Raw genomic sequence first — 20,221 nt, 5'->3', positions numbered from 1 at the left:
CTTAACGATTCAGAAGCCGCCTCTTAATGGATCTATTAAGAGGTAAACAAACAACCCCTTACTCTTTTGCAAATTGTATTTTTGGGGCTAAAATTATACTAATCTTGACTATTTTTTATTTTTATATAATATAAACTCAATGATGACAACTAAACACAAGGATTGTGTTTGTTGTGGTACTTAACCCAACACCTTACGGCACGAGCTGATGACAGCCAAAGGAGCTTGACTGCAAGACCCACCCATCGAACAGGGTCGAAAGTCGAATAAATCTGTTCTTCCACATGTCCAAATCAGAGGAAGTGAAAACCTTTTTTCTGTTTTTCTTCTTTGTCATTTTTATTTTTATTATATTTTTATTTTTATACCGGAATCAAACAACCTTAAAATGAAATTGAATGGAAAAATTGGTGGTAAAATTTACATTGGAAATCCCATTTGTCATCTCCAATCTCTTTATCACCATTTAGATATTGTCAAAGTAAACACATTTTTTTCTTATTCCTTTAAAATACCAAACATACATACATATATATATATATATATATACACACACACACATACATAGGGTTGGGTTCACGTGAGATCAAGGGTTTTTCGTGAGACTCGTAAGACCAATTTATGTTCATTGATCAACTTTATAAGCTAATGATCTAATGGTGTAAAGTTGTACGGTGACAATTTTGTAATTATTGAGAAGTCTTGTGACAATCTTGTGATTATGAATGTTCAGATTGTAGATCTAATCTAAAGGTTGAGAATTGGTCTTACGGGTCTCACGAAAAACTTTTGGTCTCATATTAACCCAAGTCCACACACATATACATATATATATATATATATATATATATACTTTATTTTAGAAATTTAAGAAAAATGTTTTGATACAGCTATGCCAAACTCTCCAGTTAAATAGATAGAGAAAAAAGAGAATGAAGAAATTTGTATATTTAAAAGAATAAAGATAAAAATATAATATTCATGTTGGAGAAGTTCTAAGGGGCCGTTTACCAAATGCTTACCTGGGTAAGCACTTACCAAGTCACATTACCCTACCGGATGAATATGACAATGACAAAGAATCTTACTCGGTAAGAGCGAAGGCAATGACCGAGAGTCTTATCCGGTAAGTGATGGTGACGATTCTTACCAGAGTTAGCGCTTATCAGGTAAATTATTACATACAATATCGTTTTGGTAGACTCAAATTTTACCCGATAAGTAAACGATAGTGTTGATTTTTATCGCTAAACGCTTACCGGGTAAGTATTTATATACTAAATAGCTAGCAAAGAACAAAGACGCTTATAAAATAAGGAGTTTGTAAGAAAATAGTTTTTTTTTCGTATTTTTCTTCTTTAATAAAGAAATCAAGATTCATATAGTTTAAGTTTAAGCCCAAGAAGACCAACTCGCAAAATTTGTGCTTGTTTTGCATAAAAAAGTCCAAAAAGTCGGTTATTTTGCAATAGAGTTTTCTCCTAAAACGACTATTTTAGTGATTAATCTTAATTTAAATGGTTGATGATCAATTAAACCCAAATTGACTTGTATAACTCGTTACGTACTTTGCATGTAATTATGTGATTCACTCGTTAATGACTTGATACCTAAATTTGGCCGTGTGAGAGAAACGTGCTAACACCATGAACTATAAAAACACAACCGCATTTCGTGGGTGGATTAAACGTCTGCCATTCATCTTATTTATTCATAATTTTACTTGTTACTTTTTTTTTCCTTAAATCATCAACAAAAGATATAAGATTTATATAAAAATATTCAAATAAATAAAATAAGCCAGAAATATTCAATTGAAAAGAAAATACAAAATCACGACCGTCTTATTTAGTATTTTATAACATCGACATTTAGAGGTTGTTCGTTTACCTCTAAAATAGTTTCATTAAGAGGCAACCTCTGAACTGTTAAGAAGTGAATCTTGTTTGACAAAAAAAGTTTGTCTTTTAATATTTTTAAAACTCTCTGAATAATTTTGTATCATGGACCATCCTTAACCATTCAACGTCCTAATTTCATTGTAAACAATTACTGAACAATTATATTTTATTTTGCACTATATCATGAGAGTCTCTTAATCATTCTGACCACTTAATTATTTTGCACCAAACCATTCAACAACTGTCAAACTGTTTTGGTATGATGCATACCCATAAAAAGACCTATTAACCACAAGGGTGATGTCCGATTGTTTTGGCTTAGACTTCAAAGCTTAAAAGTGTCTAGAGATCCCATATTCGAATCCAAAAAGGAATAAAAATCTTCTTGTGACCACAGAGGTTCAAATACAATCGTTCAAAGATTAACCAGTTTACATAACGAGTTAGACATTCAGGTTAATAAAAAAAAACTATTAAGTTTTCCAATATCGCGGAAGGAAAAAAAAAAGATGACGTCACAATTGACGTAAGTTCGGTGGAGTAGTGTTGACGGCCATGTCATATTTATCAACTAGCATTTATTCATTTATATTATACTTTCAAATTATATATTTTTTTTTATTAACCTGAATATCCAACCTGTTATGTGAGTCGATTAGTCTTAGAATGTCTATCCGTTTTATGGGTAACCTAGAGTTACTGTATTTGAACTTCCTTGATTATAAGGGGATTTTTATTTCTCCTTGGATTTAAACCTGAGACCTCAACGCATTTCTGATCTTAGGATCTCAAGTTCAAACCAATCAGACATCACCCTTATGGTTTAAGTTATGTATTATTAATAGTAATTTGAAATACATATTTATGAAAGTGTACGATGAATACATATACATGTTATGTTTGTGAACTAGATATTCCCTGATAACATATAAATTAACAGATAAATTAGTTGTATTTAGTAAAAGCTGTTAGATGGCAATATAAAATGACATAAAAAAATTACTCGAGAATAACATAAAGGACATAGTTGAAAAGGTGAAAAAAAATCCGTTGGAACTTGTTGGAAAACCAATTTGGAGAAAATTGGTAAGCGTTTACCAAAGTTTGTACAAACAAAAAACTCGACAAGAGTTAACATGTAAAATGACCAATTTAACCCTACTGAGTTGTTGATATATTTTGATTAATTTATGTAATTTAGTAAGTTATAATAAAATAATTTATTAAATTTTCATCCAGACGATTAAAATAATACTAAAATAAAAAGTTCATGTAGTTTTCAATTTTTTATACCTTTTTCTATGTTACTTTCTTATTATTAGTATTTAATAAATTACACAAATGAATCAAAATATAGAAACCGTATAAAAATAATGTTTTGAGGACCATAAGTTGAAAGTTTAAATAACATAAAATACAATAAATAAAATTTAAAGAATAGATAAAATGTTAAGAGGGAGGCGTATTTGATGTTTTAGAAGAAAATTATGTTTTATTTTTTAAGGGTATATTGGTAAATATATGTGTGTTCCACATTGTTCCATAGGGTGGGGCAGTGGCAGATCCAGATTTTTGTTTTGTATGAGGCACAATATAAGATACTCTGAATTCATTTTCCTGTCTGCTGGATCCCAAGAAAGCTCATTTAAATTAATTTCACTAGGGACTGAAGGAGCAGAACTAGATTCAGATGTTGATACTTTTCTTTAAAAAAAATTCCATTTTTCTAGCAATATCAGTAGCAAAATAAAAATCAATATATCAAATATCAATAACATATTAACATATCAATATCCAATAATCAATCATCCATAAAACATAAACTAAGGCCTAAGAAGACAACAAAATCATATTCACTTATAAGTTACAAATCAGAAATCAAAATTAAAAATTAAAAGTAAGAAGTGTTTCAGGTTTTACCTAAAAACCAAGAATCAAGATGAGCCAGATAACTGCAAGGGTGGTGTCTGATTGGTTTAAGCTTGACTCCAATTGTCAAAAGTGCCTGGAGGTCCCATGTTCAAATCCAATGAGAAATAAAGATCCCTTGTGGCCACAGAGGTTCAAATGCGGTGACTCCGGTCTAGTGTAAAGTAGGTGGTTGTCCTGGTATTAGTCGGATCACATGGTGGGTTGGATATCTAGGATAATAATAATAAGATAGAGCCAGACGCGTTTTAGCCTTTGAGTTTCAAAGTAGATTTCATAATCGATTTTAGGTCGGGACTTAACGTAAGCAGGACACCAGCCAATATCGATTTCAGAATTGCTCTCATTCTTGTTCTCGTTTGGACAACAACGGATCAGCCTACCCCAAAAGACCATGAGATTGTGTTCGTTTGAAGAGTGGAGTTGTGGACTGTGTACTAGACATCAGATTAAAGAACAACAAACTAAAAGACTCGGAGGCCCTTAACATCTGTTAGGGGCCCAATAGAAAAACTTGTTTAAAAAAAAAATAGTTTTCACTGGCTATATTAGTTGGGGGCCGTGACCCCTACATCTAAACCTTCTGTTCGCCCTTGGGTGGGGGTTAAAGACATCTGTTCCACTCTTTTTCTATTGGTTCCATATAAAAGTCTTGTCAAATATAAAACAATGATCCTTGCTATATTTTGTAAAATCTTTGTTCAGTGTACCAAATGTACCCTAAGTAAGATCCCAAGTGTCTAGGACTCATTAACAATCCATGTTGATATTTCCCCTCAAATTAAAACTATAGGGACCGAAATTGTATTTTTAAATATCAAGGGACGGTTTTTGTAATTTTCTCTCAATTAGAAAATCAAAGAAAGAGTTGCTCTCCGTAAAATGTCTTCCGATAATCAGAACGAGTGGTGCTGCTTGCTCACACCCTCAAAAGATCTTCAAATATATACATACACACAGATGTATATATAGGTTTTCGAGGATGCTGTACGGTTTTTTCGTTTCTGCATCCATTGGAGGTACTTCTCTGAATTAATCGAAATTGGAGATGGCGACCACGATGACATCTCTGCCGGCGACGTCCTCTTACTCCGTCGGCTTTGGGATTCCCTCTGTCATTACTCCTCAAACGCGCTTCCATCGCCGTCGAATTGTAATTGCGAAAGGTAGTACAAATATGCTCTCTCACATGATCGATTTGTGGAATTGATTACAAGTTTAAACCCTAGAAATGTGTAGTTGATGATATGGTTATTTGTGAAGTTTTGGTGGTTTTTCTGTGTCGAAACTCATATCGAACTTGTTTTTTTTATAGTTAGATTGATGCTCGTGTTACTACTGATTTAGCCAAATCATGTCCGTATAATTGATGATACTTAAAAGTGGATAAACAGATTCGTGATAGTCGTGCTTCTGCATATTTGATGTTGATCCGATTTAAACTTCTTGTACATGAAGTTGCTTAGGTAGATTTATAAGTTCGAGCTCAAATAGTTCAATTGACGCGGATGCTATTGTTGGGATAGATACACACCATGTCAAATTCTCAATCACAATAAATGAAAAAAGGAATAGATATCTATGACTATGTAGTTCACCTACATCAACGGGTTTGAGTCTCTAGGCTTTAGTTGTTCTCTTTCAAGAATTGCAGTAAGTACGATTCATGGGCTATTTTTGGCAAACTAGCTGATAAGTTGGTTGTTGGTTGATAAGGTTGCTGTTAGCCGATAAACTGTATGTTCGGTAAAAACTAGCTGATGAGTTGACTGTTGGCTGATAAGGTAGTTGTAAGTCAATAAACTATACGTTTAGTGAAAACTAGCTAATAAGTTGCATGACAATATACAATGACTTGAAAGGAAAATATGAGGGACATTTATGTAAAATATAAGGGGCATAATTGGAAAAAAAACACCGTAAACTATCTGAAGTAGCTTTTAAAAAAGCTAGCCTAGTTTATGGCGTACTCAAAAAATAAGTTAACTTATAAGCTAGTTTATGGTTGCCAAACATAGCCTAAGTAAGAAGTAACCTCTTTAAAGAAAAAAAATTCAGTCCGAAAAGAGGATGATGCCAAAAGGCTATCATCCTGATTACTGGATAATAACTATTAACTGCCTGAATTGGCTGGTTCTATCTTGAATTGGGATCCATATTCAACATTACGATTTGTTTGCTAGATTATAGGTCCTTATTTTTATGCCTTCTTGTATAAGGAGAGCCTGCTAAACATTATTACCCTAATCATGTTTCTTTTAGTTTAATCTATGCGGCATTAGATTCGCAGAGCAGCTCTCTCCCCAGACCAGAGCATAGTGTGGAATCTGGGAACCCTATTATCTTTTCTAAGCATGATTGATTGTAACAAAACTATCAATTTGCTCATTCATGTTGTCCATTCTGCCAATCTGTTTCATACCCGGATTTCGTTGGGAGTATACCTGTGAAATAGTTGCTCTAAGTGTTCTAGAAAATAGTGCTAATAATCAGGAGGTAAGATAAACATCAAGGGGCTGTTTGGTTGGTTTTACATTAAGTCCTGAATAAATAAAACCTGTCTGTATAGATTGAGAACTTTTTGTTTGGGAGGGTTTTCTTCATAGATGGAAGGAGCGTGTATTTTAATTGGGAGGGGCTGGTTTGAAAAACTTGGCATTCTGCTTAAAGCTCCCCCTAGAAGCTTAATGAATGAGCCACTTTCTATATCATTAAGTCACTACCAAATAGTCATGTATAGCTGACCGAATAAGCTGTGAGTCCCATTAAGCCTATTAAGCTGCTAACGAGCAGACCCTAAGTCACTACCAAAAAGTCATGTTTAGCTGACCGAATGAGCTGCAAGTCCCATTAAGCTGTTAACAAACATGCCTAAGTCGATCTCCGATTATTATACATGTTTATCATTTGTATGAACTATGTAGGTTGCATTTTCGAAATGCTAACTAGGAAGTATTATTGGTAGCATCTTTTGTATTGCTGGTTGTTAAGTTCTGTGTTTGTTTATTTCAGCCGAGCCCTCAGATAAGTCTGTTGAGATTATGCGTAAATTCTCAGAGCAGTACGCCCGTAAATCTGACACGTTTTTTTGCGTCGACAAAGGTGTTACTTCTGTAGTTATCAAGGTATATCTCCTTTATGTATGGATTCATAACTAATAACTTATATGAGCCAACGATATACCTCTCTCGATACCATTTGGTAGTTGTTTTGATTTATATGCAACTGGAACACACGCTTTACATATTTTTTAATTGCTAATAGATTAACCATTTTCTTTATTTTCCAATCACCTGATAAAAGAAAAATCTTCTTGTTTCTTCAACAATTTCTGATCTCTAGTGGACCTCTCAGTAGGATTAGCCTTACAAAAAAGAACGAGCAGATCTTGTAGGATTCCCAAAAAATTCTTCGATTTCTTCTGGAAGCAGATGATTAATCATTTGCTTCTCACGTTCCGTGAATAGCCGGGACATTGAGGAATATCCAGAAAAGGCATTCCGGGAATCGGTTTGATCCAATCTCCGTTCCCTCCGTTTGAAGAAAGGAAGGATCCCAAAGGATAGATCTTTCTTTAATTGTTGAATATCTCTTTGATTGATTAATGTGTTATATTTTGGATCCTCATTACTAATGGAATCAAAATGATATCTGGATTGAATAGGTGGTTCATGTGTTCCTAAAATATTTAAGGTTCCGAAACGAGCCCTCCTCGTATCACTTATTCTTTCATCATTTTTAGCGTCTTGTTTTAACGTACCTTAAGTAATTTACAGACATGCTTAAACATGCCCCGTTAAACCAAACCAAACCAAACTGAACAATTTTCAGTATATCTCACTCAAAGACAGAGTTGGGGGTGTTAGGATTTATGCAGACCTTTCTTCTATCTCAAAGAGTATAAAGGTAGTTTCCATGAAGACCCTCGACTTGCAAAAAGTTGTGGTAATATCTCCTAGGTATCTCAAAAAGGGTTGCAAAAAGTTTCCATGAAGACCCTCAACATGCATGCTTGATAGACCCCCCCCCCCCCGGGGGATACTGGTCCCACAACCATCATGGGGAAGTAAATGGCGTATCCCAGGAGCAGATGGATGGTGCCTAGAGGCGAACCCTATACCTCTCGCTCATTCTACATGGCTCTTTAATATTGATACACAACTTTTTTTTTAAATACGACTTGAGGGGTATATCCTTGATCTTTAGGTCTTATTCAATGTTGTTCGGATGTCGTCTTGTTGTCTACAGAGTCATTATCGGTATCTAACATCAAAGCAATTACTTTGGTAACACAGGGGTTGGCGGATCATAGAGATTCATTGGGTGCACCGCTTTGTCCTTGTAGGCAAGTGTTTTGACCTTGCTCGTTCACCCCAGAAGACTTTGTTGCTTTCGTCTTTAGGTCAAAATAAACTAAGTTACAGAATTTCCTATTTCATGTAATAAAGTTACAAATTTTCTTATTTTTTACACATTTTGACAGATGGCGTGTTGATCTTGTAATATTTTTTGACGTGGATGTCAAGTTTATCGTCCACTTCTTTGTAATCCTTTGCAAACGAGTGTCCACTTTATCAGCTGTCAAAATGGGTACAAAATAGAAAATTTTAAAATTTTGTTAAATCGAGTAAGAAGAAAGTTATTCGTTACAGTAAATAGGAACTAAATCAAACTTTCTTTGTTCGTTATAGTATTATATATCATATGATTTGCTATTTTGCTTGGATACAGGCACTATGATGACAAAGCTGCAGAGGCAAGTCAAGGCTTTTGGAATTGCCCTTGTGTACCCATGAGAGAAAGGTAAATTTCTTTCAGCTCGATTACATATTGCTAGCTAGGGCTGCTAATGGTTCGGTTCGGTTAGGTTATTAGGGAAAATGTGAACTTTAATACATGAGGCAGATATCTAGATACCTGAACCGAAACCGAAATAAGGCGGTTATCCATGGTTTGGTTCATGGTTACCGGAATTTTTAAGAATATCATTTGCATTATAAAAATAATACTAAAATATTTAATCCGATTACCCAACAACTACATAAAAATAATCCTAGCGCTACAAATTAAATCAGTTCACTCTTTTAAGTTTAAGTTAATAAATAAATAAATAAAGTATTATATCTAAGGAGCCGTTTACCAAAAGCTTACCTGGGTAAGCGTTTACTAAGTCACATTACCTTATCGGATTGAATATGATAAGGACTAACAATCTTACCTGATAAGAGTGAAACAAGGACCAAGAGTCTTACCTGGTAAGTGATCTAGGACGACAACTCTTACCATAGTAAACGCTTATTGGGTAAATTGTTGCATACGATGCTGTTTTGTTGGACTAAAATCTTACCCGGTAAGTAAATGGTAGTGTTAAAATTTTACCGGTAAGCGCTTACCGGGTAAATATTCGTAAACCTTCCCTAAGAGTAAATTTTGTTTTTGTCTCTGAGGTTTGTTAAAAATTCATTCCTTTGGTTTAGAAATTGCGGTTTTTATCCCTATGGTTTGTAATTCATTGCTATTTCCATGTTCATAATTTACAATTTATTGTTGTTTTGGTCCTTGTGGTTTACAATTCTTTATTGTTTTGGTCCTCCTACTTAAAAGTAGGAATTAATCCAGGGAGGAAAATAGCAATAAATTGCAAACAACAGATACAAAATAAAATAGAAATTATTAATAAACCATAGGAATTAAAATCTTAATTTACTCTATATCTAAATATCTATACTATATTATAAAGCATTTGACAAAAACTCTTCAAAACATTTTTTTATGCATAAAATACTGTTTATTAATACATATTACTTAAAATTTAAGATTACAAGTAAATTGTACATGAGTACAACTTATTAAAGCTCTATGTTTGAATTCATGTAATTAACTGTGGATAAACATAATCAAATAGAGGATAAACATCTCATTTTAAAATATGAAAAATCTAAAATATAATTAGGATAATTATTGAGTTTTAACAGAATATTTAATTATTATCTTTATAAAAAAATTATTAAACCTAAATTAAGTTAATTCGTTACGTTAAATTAAATTATAATAAAAATTTTGAATTAAAAAAATAAACAAACAAGAACTTTTAATTAGATACGTTGATACTAATATCGATATATTTTTTGCAAATTTTATATGATATTTTCAAATTTATATTTTACTCAAAAATAAAAATATTATCGTTTTTTCAAAACCACATAAAATTGTATTATATCAACATGGATAAAAAATAAAACGAAACATTAAAATGGAAATGTGTCTTGATGCATTGCACGAGTACCTTTTTAGTATATTATAATATATCCAGTTCGAGTACCCGCGGGTACCTATAATAATTCAAAACCGAGAACCATCCATGAACTTTCAGTTTTCAGTTTCGGATCAAACAGTTCAGCTCGGTTTTTCAGGGTTTTTTTGAATACCCCTATTGCTAGCGTTGGGTTTATTGTGGTTTTTGTCCCTATGGTTTGTAATTCATTGCTATTTCCATCATAATTTATTGTTGTTTTGGTCCTTGTGGTTTACAATTCTTTATTGTTTTAGTCTTTGTACTTAAAGGTAGGAATTAATCTAGGGACGAAAGTAGCAATTAATTGCAAACAACAGGGACGAAAATTGCAATTGCTAAACCACATGGACAAAAATAGAAATTATTAATAAACCATAGGGACTAAAATTTAATTTACTCTATAACTAATTATCTATATCTATACTATATTATAAAACATTTGACAAAAACTTTTAAAAACCATTTTTATGCATGAAAGACTGTTTATTGATGCATATTACTAAAAATTTAAGATTACAAGTAATTTTGCGTAAGTACAACATATTAAAGCTCCGTTTTTAAATTTATGTAACTAACTGTAGATAAATATAATTAAATACAAGATAAATATCTATTTTAAATATAGAAAACCAAAAATATAATTAAGATAATTATTGAGTTCTAACAGAATGTTTAATTATTATCTTTATAAAAAAATTATATTATTAAATCAAAAATAAATTACTTTGTTATTAAATCTAAATTAAATAATAATAAAATTTTGAATTAAAGAAGTTACACCAAAAAAACGAGAACTATTAAATAGTTAATTTGATACTAATATCGATTTTTTTTTTCAATTTTTTATGCTGTCTTCAAATTTATATTTCATTCAAAAATAAAAACATTATCGCTTTCTCAAAACCACATAAAATCGTATTATATCGATAAAGACAAAGAATAAAAATTAAACATTAAAATGGGGTTTATTTTCGTTGGATTGCGCGAGTATTCTTCTAGTCTATACTATATTATAAAAAGCATTTGACAAAAACTCTTAAAAACCACTTTTTATGCGTAAAGTACTGTTTATTAATGCATATTACTTAAAACTCAAGATTACAAGTAGATTGTGCGTAAGTACAACTTATTAAAGCTCCATATCTGAATTCGTGTAACTAACTGTAGATAAACATAATCAAATACAGGATAAACATCTCATTTTAAATATAAAAAATCTAAAATATAACTAGGATAATCATTGAGTTTTAACAGAATACTTAATTATTATCTTTATAAAATGGTATATTATTAAACCAAAAATAAATTATTTCGTTATTAAACTTAAATTAAATTATAATAAAAAAATAAAGAAATTACATAAAAAATAAGAACTTTTAAATAGTTGATTTGATATTAACATTGATATATTTTTTTTCAAATTTTTATGATATTTTCAAATTTATATTTTATTCAAAAATAAAATTAGTAWTGCTTTCTTAAAAACACATAAAACCGTATTATAACATCGAAAGAGATAAATAATAAAATAAAACATTAAAATCGAGATGTGTCTCGCGGTATTGCACAAGTACTTTTCTAGTATATTATAATATATCCAGTTCGAGTACCCGCGGGTACCTATTATAATTCAAAACCGAGAACCATCCATGAACTTTCAGTTCTCAGTTTCGGATCAAACAGTTCAACTCGGTTGCTCGGGGTTTTTTTGAATACCCCTATTGCTAGCGTTCAGTTTATTCATGCAATGTTCTACCGATTTTAATGAATTGAAATTTCGTTTTTAGATCATATGATTATTCCCTTGTTAATTCTCAGGAAGGAGTGTCATTGCATGCTTTTCCTCACGCCCGATAACGACTTTGCCGGCAACGAGCAGGTAATAACACCATCTTACTTTCTATAACATAAAAAAGAATGCACAACAATTGCTTCAATTTTATACAACGACTCCTCTTGATTCAATACGACTATCTCTTAATAAACTAACTGATAAACTAGTTTTTAGCTCATAAGCTAGTCATGTTTGGTAAAACTAGCAGATAGACTAAATGACAATGTAAAATGACCTAAAAGAAAATGTTGAAAATTCATTGCAAAACTTTTAAGGGGCGAAAACGGAAAAAAGTGGAAGAAAGCCCTATTTGAAGAACCCATTTAAAATAGTTTTTCAAAAAACTGGCTTATATGTCGGCTTATAACCAACCAAATGAGCATCGCTAAAAAAAATAGCTAGCTTATGGTTGTTAAACACGACCTGCATGCTAAAAAAGTGAACGTGTTTAACAAGATTATACTTTTTTCTTAACGCAAAGAAGATACGTTCCTATAGATCCCTGCAAAACATATCCAGCATGTGTAGTTTTTAGATAGGGTTCCACTTCGAACAAGGTTACATGTGATATTAGACTAAAAAACACATGTAATTCATATTTGGTCATAAGTAGAACACACATATTACAGGTAATTTTAGACTAAAAACCGTATGTAATTTGGGAGACACCCATGTACCGCTTTTACCTAATGTGAAATCATATGTGATTTTTAGTTTGAAATCAAATGTCATATAGCATTCATTGTCGTAGTTTTTACGTGTTATGTTGTGTTATCCCTTGTGATCTTTGGTATTTTGTTGATGCAGGCTATTTCCTTGGAAGAAATCAAAGAATTGACTGCCAACATGTAGCTGCCCCAATCTCTTTCCAAACCACAGTTCCTTACATTTATATATGTATCTTAAATGATTATTATATCATATCACCAATTTGGTTGTATTTAATCACTAATATTTAACTTCCCTTCCATCAAAAAACCAACAAAACAAAAACCCTAAACAAATAAATTTCCATACGTTTTTGACATAACTGTAAACAATCTCAATAAGCTTTGACAGATGTAGACCGCTTAGAAGCTGATGTCGCACCATTGTTCTTCTTCGTACAATCTTGACCGTTTCTTGAACCCAAAGCAACCAGAAAAGGCCGTGCACCGCCGCCAACACGACCAGCGGCAGCCGCCTTCGGCAGGTGGTTGTTTTTGCAGGCATGATCGGATTGGAACCGGTGCTTCAAGCAGAACTTGATCTGGCACGATTTGCAACTACTGGTGTTYGAAAAGGTAAGAATCTCCTTGCACCTTCTAACACCACAAGTCGGTTTCTKCTTCTTCTTCGGATCACAATCTCCAGATTTCTGATGCTTTTTTAAAATCAAATTCATCTCATCTTCTCCACCTTTGCTGTTCCGTGGAATCTCGATTGAAGTCGAACATGTTTCACAGACTAAAACTTTCCTGCTATTGTGATCGGAGTTTGAACAGTCGTGAGATTTGTACGATCGATGTTCAAGACAAAAAACCTGAAAAGAAAAGCGAAATCAATCGAGATTCAATGAACAGAAGAGGAAAATCTGTTGACGGTTTGATGAAAATTTTACCTTTTGACAACCGTCGCATTTGAATGGAAGAAAATCGAGTTGAAGGCAATCAAAAAACTGGCAGTGCTTGCCTAAATCAGGAAAAGCTTCTGTTCCTCCTTCCATGGCGGACTCTATTGATCTTTAAGATTGGGGAGGGGAAGAATTTAGAGTTTGAAGGAATCAAAGTAGAGAGTTATGGTTTTGAATGGTTTATTCGCGGATTTTGGGGGAGAATGAGTTTATATAGCTTTGGTTTTGGCTTGGGGCGTAATCCACGAACGATGGTTACGTCACGTGTTCTCAGAAGCTTGTAGGTTCTTATTTTTGTGTATGGATAAAGAGCGTGGCCGGGTGGCACCCACACGCTGTGGGCTCTTTTTGGGGCTTTGGATTTAATCTAATGGTCTGGGCCTTTTTAGTTATTTTGCCCTTAGTCATGCCAAGCCAACTGCTAAGTGGAGGTAGCCAAAACCGGTCCCGGGCCAGGCCTTGTTTTTTGACGAAAACAGTAACCGGTTCTTAACCAGCGGTCTTAAACCGGTCCCAACCGGTGTTGAAATTCCATAAAAAGTATAATAACCGGTCTTGGACCTTTGTGGATGGATGGGCCCAATTTGAACATCTTTAGTTTGCACTTTGCATTAAAGGTGAAAAAATTTGATGGTTTTATTTTTTATTTTTGGATACTTTTTCACATGGGTCTTTCTTTTGGTACGTGAGTTAGGGATAAAACTCATTGTCTTATGTTTGGTGCGATATGGAACAGGAAAAGAACTCATTATCCCATATTTGGTGTGACATGGGGATAAGGACAAAAATGTTTTTTTCTTGTTGGAAGAAAATGGGACAAGAATGAGACATAAATTAAAATATTATTAATTAACCGTTGTTTGAGATATAACCTTAATATGATATTTGTTTGAGTGGTCATGCTAGTCATGACCACCGCCACCATCAGTAGCCACCGCCAGCCACCTCCACCACCTCCTCTTCCACTACAATAACACCCTTCACCACCTCCACAACCACAGTCGACCAGTGACTACCACCGTCCATCGCCATCTCCACAACCTCTGTTGGCCATCAACCACCACCATCTATCGCCACCTTCACAACCACCGTCGGTCATCGACCACAACCACCTGACGATAAAACTTGTGCTTTTGAGGATTGTCCTTAGAGGTCATCAGTTTGAGTCTTGCAAGGCTATCGAGAATTTTCCTAGACTTTCTCTAGGTCCCCTGGGATTAGCGAGGTAAATCAAGTTGGTCCGGACATCCACGATTAAAGAAAAAGATATTACAACTATGATATCACTGTTATGTGAGATAATGATGCATTCCAATGCTTCTCTCATTTTATAAAAGGTTTTTAAGGTTTTATATGTTTGCTTTTTACTCTTTTTGTTGTGAAAACGACACACCATAGATCTTACTATAGAGAATGCCCTCCTTATATAGGTTGATGTTTGAAAGTAAACGAAAATTAAAATATACTAAAATAATTGGCTCGGTTGACTTAGGGGTAAAGTCGTTTTGTCCAAATACATAAAAGATTCAAGTTCGAATCTCACAAGATGCACACTTGAATCCCTCTACTTGTCTTGGTTGTTGAGTCAACTCCCGAAATGTCTGCTCAATTCTCACATATTGCCCCGGGGCAATAGTTTTTTAATCCTTGATACGAAAGCGTATCGGATTTTTACAATAGATGGATCCAATTTGACCCAGACCCAGATCCCAAACACATGATATTTGATGTTTTGTCGACTGAAAAATCTCTTACAATATTTCCAACATATATGCTGTATTTTTCTCTCTCTTCTTCTAAATTTGGATATTTGTCTATTCTTTGTTGGTTTTTCTTTTTCTAGTTTCAGTAGGAGTTTAGCATAACTGTCAAAACAAAATTTTATAAAAAAAATTGTAAAAACAAAAACAATGATAGGATAGAATGATTGTCCCAAGAAGACGTGTTTTAGTGACTTTTAGCAAACAAAAAAGGAAAAGTAGTCCAATTGTAAAGACAAGGAATAATACCCCTTTCTTTTCTATAAAGTTCTCAAAGCATAATCCTTCCCATTTTCGTTTTCCTTTTTCTACTTCTTTAATAACCATACCCCATCATCATATTTATGTCCAATCCCATTTTGCCAAATGGAAACCATTTTCTACTTTTTTTTTTATTTAATTAAAATCTTATTTAAGGTTATATACATGAATATCTTATGATGATTTCAGATAATCGACTATAAATCTATAATGAAATACTAGAAGGGTGCTTGTACAATGTATATCTTGATTTTAATGTTTCGTTTTATTCCGTCTCTATAGATGTTATAATACGGTTTTTATGTGGTTCTGAGAAAGGGATAATGTTTTTATTTTTGAATAAAGTATAAATATTAAGATATTATAGAATTTTGAAGATAAATATATCAATATTTGTATCAAATTAACTATTTTGAAAATTCTTTTTTTTTGTGTAATTTCTTTAATTCAATTTTTTTTTTATAATTTAGATGATAATGAAGTAATTTATTTTTGATTTTCATAATATAATTTTTTATAAGGATGATAATTAAGTATTATGTTAGAATTCAATGATTATTCTAATTATATTTTAAATGAAATGTTTATTTTGTATTTGATTATGTTGATCTGCAGTTAGTTACACGAATTCAAAGATGAAGCTTTAATAAGTTGTACTTACGCATAATTTATTTGTAATCTTGAAATTTAAGTAATATGCATTAATAAATAGTACTTCATGCATAGATTATGGTTTTTAATAATTTTTGTCAAATACTTTATAATATAGTATAGATAATCAATAATTGATCTAGGATTTTTGCTAAACGGGTACATATAGAATCACGCTCGAGGCTTAATAGGTCCACCTCCCCTGCCTCTAGGCACCTTAGAATAGATTTGATTGGAAGGAGGGTGAGGAACGACGACAGTGGTTTGACCGTTGGGATCCCAATCAACCTGTATCAACGGAAAATGGAACTATCGTATCACGGGTGACTCCCTTTATCGAGATGGGAGGAATTGCTTAAATACAAAATAGAACCAGAACATCTATGAATGAAAGACTAAACTTACATGAAAATGGTTCTATACTAATTTGCTTTAAACATATATTTTATTTACAAAAAGAATGGACAGAAGACTACCACAACTATGAGGTTCTCACCAAATAGTCTTTGTCCTAGCGGTATTGTAGTCCTTAGCCTCCTAGGAGGTCATGGGTTCAAACTTCACCAAAGGTGAAGAGAGTGTGTGAGTTTATTTGTTGCATTTGTCATATATAGTTATTATATATTAAAAAAAAACTATTAGTTCCTCCTTAGTTCAATGACATCAAATTTTGTAGTATATTATAATACTCACTCAATCATAACCATTATATACTAACTGAAAACCAATCCACATACCTTAATGTTACAAAACCATATCAATACGTTTTAATATGTAAAAAAACCCTGTTCTTTATTCTTGCTCTTTTCTATTCCCGTCTTTTTGTGACCAACAACTAAGGAAACCATTAGTACAATTGATATGATCATGACAATCTAAACACATAATTAACAAACCATTACATATATATATATATATATATATATATATATTGGGATTTAGGAATAGTGATCTTTTTAGATGTTGATTTTGGGCTTTTGCAAAAAGAAGAGAGTGTATGAACAGGAAAAAGGTACCAAATAAAAACCAATCATAAAAATACAAAACAATTTGAAGTGGATGCCAGGAGACATGTTACATAATCAAAAGGGTCCCAATTTAGTCCCTAATTTCAAAGATCTTTGTCTTTTTGGTTTCATTCTTGGCACAAGACTTTGGAAATGTAGGCCATTTCTCCCAAATGTCAACATTACTATCTTTATATCACCATAACAACATTTACCCTTTTTATTTTTGCAAATTATTCCGAGTCGAAAAGTTCTGAATCTGAAGTTATTTGTATCTGTATCAATCTGTATATATATATATATATAAGGTTTGTATATGTATGTATTTGTGGGTAAGAATTTTGGTGTTATGTGTTCGTTTTGAGTAGTAGAAAGATATAGATGGATTAGAAACGTGGTTAACGTGGGTGTTAGCATGAGTTACTCATGGGTGGTATGTGTAGATACTCAGGGGTATTAATGTAATTTTCACTTGATTATTAATATGTTATTTTTGGTTCACGGGTGTGTTTAAAAAGATCAAATCTTTTTTAATCTTGAAAAACAACTTTAAAGTCGTGTGTGTTGAATAACATGATCTTTAAATGGTGGACATGGGATATTAAGTAAATTGGTAAACAAGAACGTTTCTAGAAGCACATATGAAACCAAAAACCGTAGGACCGTGGATAGTAACCAAACACCAGACTAACTCTTGGCAGCTTGATAATTCATGATATGGTCTTTCAACGAATAAATTTCTTAACCAAAGGTGCAAGATTACCCACTGCTACGCTCAAAACTCAGATCACAACCGTCTTACTCCTTCGACCTTAGTGTAAGAATAAACCAAAAAGAGGGTTTCTTGACATCCTACGTTTTAAGCAACCGTTGCATTCTACTCTTTTCATCTTACAGTTTCACGATTCTTGTCGTATCTAACCATTTTCGATGCATTTTCACCGATCTTGACCAAAGCAAGATTCTTGGTGTTTCCAAGTCCAATAAAGAAAGTGTATTCGTGACGACCCATATCTTTTTAACACATTGTTATAGATTAAAAAACATAAATTTCTACTAATAATAGTCTTTAATAACCAATTATTATGTTTAGGAAATAATAATATACATAAGAGACAACTTTGAGGGGTAAGCTAAGGTCTAATATTAAAGAAAATCCAATGATTAAAACCATACTCATTGGTGTACATCAAAATTCTTAGCAACCAAGCAAAGGGTACATAATGGTACATACATACATACATCCATAAAACATACATACATGCATCCATGTTTTTGCTTTTTTTTTAAAGTTTGACCAAGTTTTGAGTCTCCATGCCAAAGTTGTCAACTCTTCCCCCTTTGGAAATATATAAATAGAAACAAAAAACATGCATTGAAAATTTGATATTCTTTTAGGTTTCATCATTTGGGATTCCATTGACATAACTTTGAATTTATTGGTTTGTATGTAAATTGTAAGATATTGAAGATTTTTTAATACTGGTTTGATTTTCGACATAATTTTGAATTTTATGTCTGAGCTGATAATTAATGTAATTTTTTTATCAGTTGATGTGATAAACGTTCGAATTCTTTCTATTTATACTTATTTTGACTGTTAAATAGTACTGTAATTCTTTATTACGTGAAAGGACGTCGGAAAAAACCAACTAATTTTACGTTGGTTGAAAACTCATTTATTAGGTAAAATAAGGGGTTGTTTGTCAATTGTTGAATGGTTTGGTGCAGAATGATTAAGTGGTCAAAATGATTAAGAGGCTCTCATGATATAATGCAAAATGAAATATAATTGTTTGGTAATTGTATACAATGAAATTAGGGCTCTTAATGGTTAAGGGAGATTCAAGATACAAAATCATTCAGAGGGTTTTAGAACCATTAAGAGGTAGACTTTTTTTTTTTGCCAAACAAGATTCACCTCTTAACGATTCAGATGTTGCCTCTTAATGGAACTATTAAGAGGTAAACAAACAACCCCTATGTAGAAAGTACAAAGAACCGAATGTTTGTTACAGTAATAATAAATTATCAGTATACTAATTAAATTATAAAATAAGGCAAAGTTCATTACAATTTATAGAATAGTCGTAAGTTTAGACTAAATTCATGTACAGAGAACAGTAGGAAAAGAGAAACTAAGGGGCACAGTTGGAACACGAGGTCGTTTAGTTTTTCGTGGTTGGTTAATAGCAACAGTGGATTCGACCAAAGGAAGAAACATGGATTAATAGCATCGATGGTGTTCAACTGTTCGGCGAGTAAGAAGAAGAAGGAGAAAGGGTCAGTGGTTTTCAACAGGAAGAAGTCGTGGGATATATAGCGGTTGCGGTGTTTATATTATATTATTTATTAAAAAAGGATAATGGAGTAGTTCTTATAATAACTCATTTTGTGGGTATCGTGTATAATATAAGTTAAATAAAGGGCAAATTGCATTAAAAAAAAAGTAATGTACTTCAATTCCTAATGTACTTTCAAAACTTATATTTTTAGTCCCCAAGATGTAAAGTTTTAAACATTGAAGTACCTCGGTAACCGTTTGAAGCATTAACCGGTTATCATGTTGTGTGGTGAGTGATGTGATATCCAGCTCAGTACTATTTGCTGAGATGGTTGGTGTCGCGAGTTCTTTTAATCTAAAATTAGTTTTTAACCAGTTACCTGGGTACTTAAATGTTTAAAAATTTACATCTTAGTACTAAAATGAAAGCTTTAAAAGTACATTACCCAAAATAGAAATCAAGTTAAAGTACATTATTTTTTCATACAATTTACCCTTAAATAAATAAATATATATATATATATATATATAGGGTATATTTCTTTTACAACCTTGTGTATTTGTACAACCCTTGCAACCCAATTAATTGAGATATTTATAGAAATGATGGGAGTTCATTTATTATGATTTGAATATTTATGGAATATGAATAGAGTTCAATAATTATGATTAATACTTTATATTAGG

At 32.4% G+C, this 20,221-nt stretch overlaps 2 protein-coding genes across 2 annotated transcripts; one reads left to right on the top strand and one right to left on the bottom strand.

Annotated features, from left to right (window-relative positions):
* Positions 1-4,768: 4,768 nt before the first annotated feature.
* Positions 4,769-12,929, top strand: LOC112515460 (ferredoxin-thioredoxin reductase catalytic chain, chloroplastic-like). Its single transcript, XM_025122297.1, has 6 exons — positions 4,769-4,996; positions 6,843-6,955; positions 8,126-8,175; positions 8,562-8,633; positions 11,944-12,004; positions 12,767-12,929. Exons 1-6 carry the CDS (start codon positions 4,879-4,881, stop codon positions 12,809-12,811), a joined length of 459 nt encoding a protein of 152 aa, XP_024978065.1. The 5' UTR covers positions 4,769-4,878; the 3' UTR covers positions 12,812-12,929.
* Positions 12,930-12,980: 51 nt separating this feature from the next.
* On the bottom strand, positions 12,981-13,786 carry LOC112515459 (zinc finger AN1 domain-containing stress-associated protein 12-like). Its single transcript, XM_025122296.1, has 2 exons — positions 13,560-13,786; positions 12,981-13,481 (listed from the first exon to the last, which is right to left on the bottom strand). Exons 1-2 carry the CDS (start codon positions 13,662-13,664, stop codon positions 13,002-13,004), a joined length of 585 nt encoding a protein of 194 aa, XP_024978064.1. The 5' UTR covers positions 13,665-13,786; the 3' UTR covers positions 12,981-13,001.
* Positions 13,787-20,221: the final 6,435 nt, after the last annotated feature.

This window comes from Cynara cardunculus, assembly GCF_001531365.2.
Source record: "Cynara cardunculus var. scolymus isolate 2C chromosome LG 7, CcrdV1, whole genome shotgun sequence".
NCBI classification, from domain to species: Eukaryota; Viridiplantae; Streptophyta; class Magnoliopsida; order Asterales; family Asteraceae; genus Cynara; species Cynara cardunculus.
The sequence above is the reverse complement of the archived record's forward strand: the minus strand, read 5'-3'. Positions and strand labels throughout refer to the sequence as shown.

Coding starts and splice junctions, on each gene's coding strand:
- LOC112515460 (XM_025122297.1), top strand. CDS start 4,879: ATGGCGACCACGATGACATCTCTGCCGGCGACGTCCTCTTACTCCGTC. Junction 6,956..8,125: donor TTACTTCTGTAGTTATCAAG/GTATATCTCCTT, acceptor TTGGTAACACAG/GGGTTGGCGGATCATAGAGA. Junction 8,634..11,943: donor TGTGTACCCATGAGAGAAAG/GTAAATTTCTTT, acceptor GTTAATTCTCAG/GAAGGAGTGTCATTGCATGC.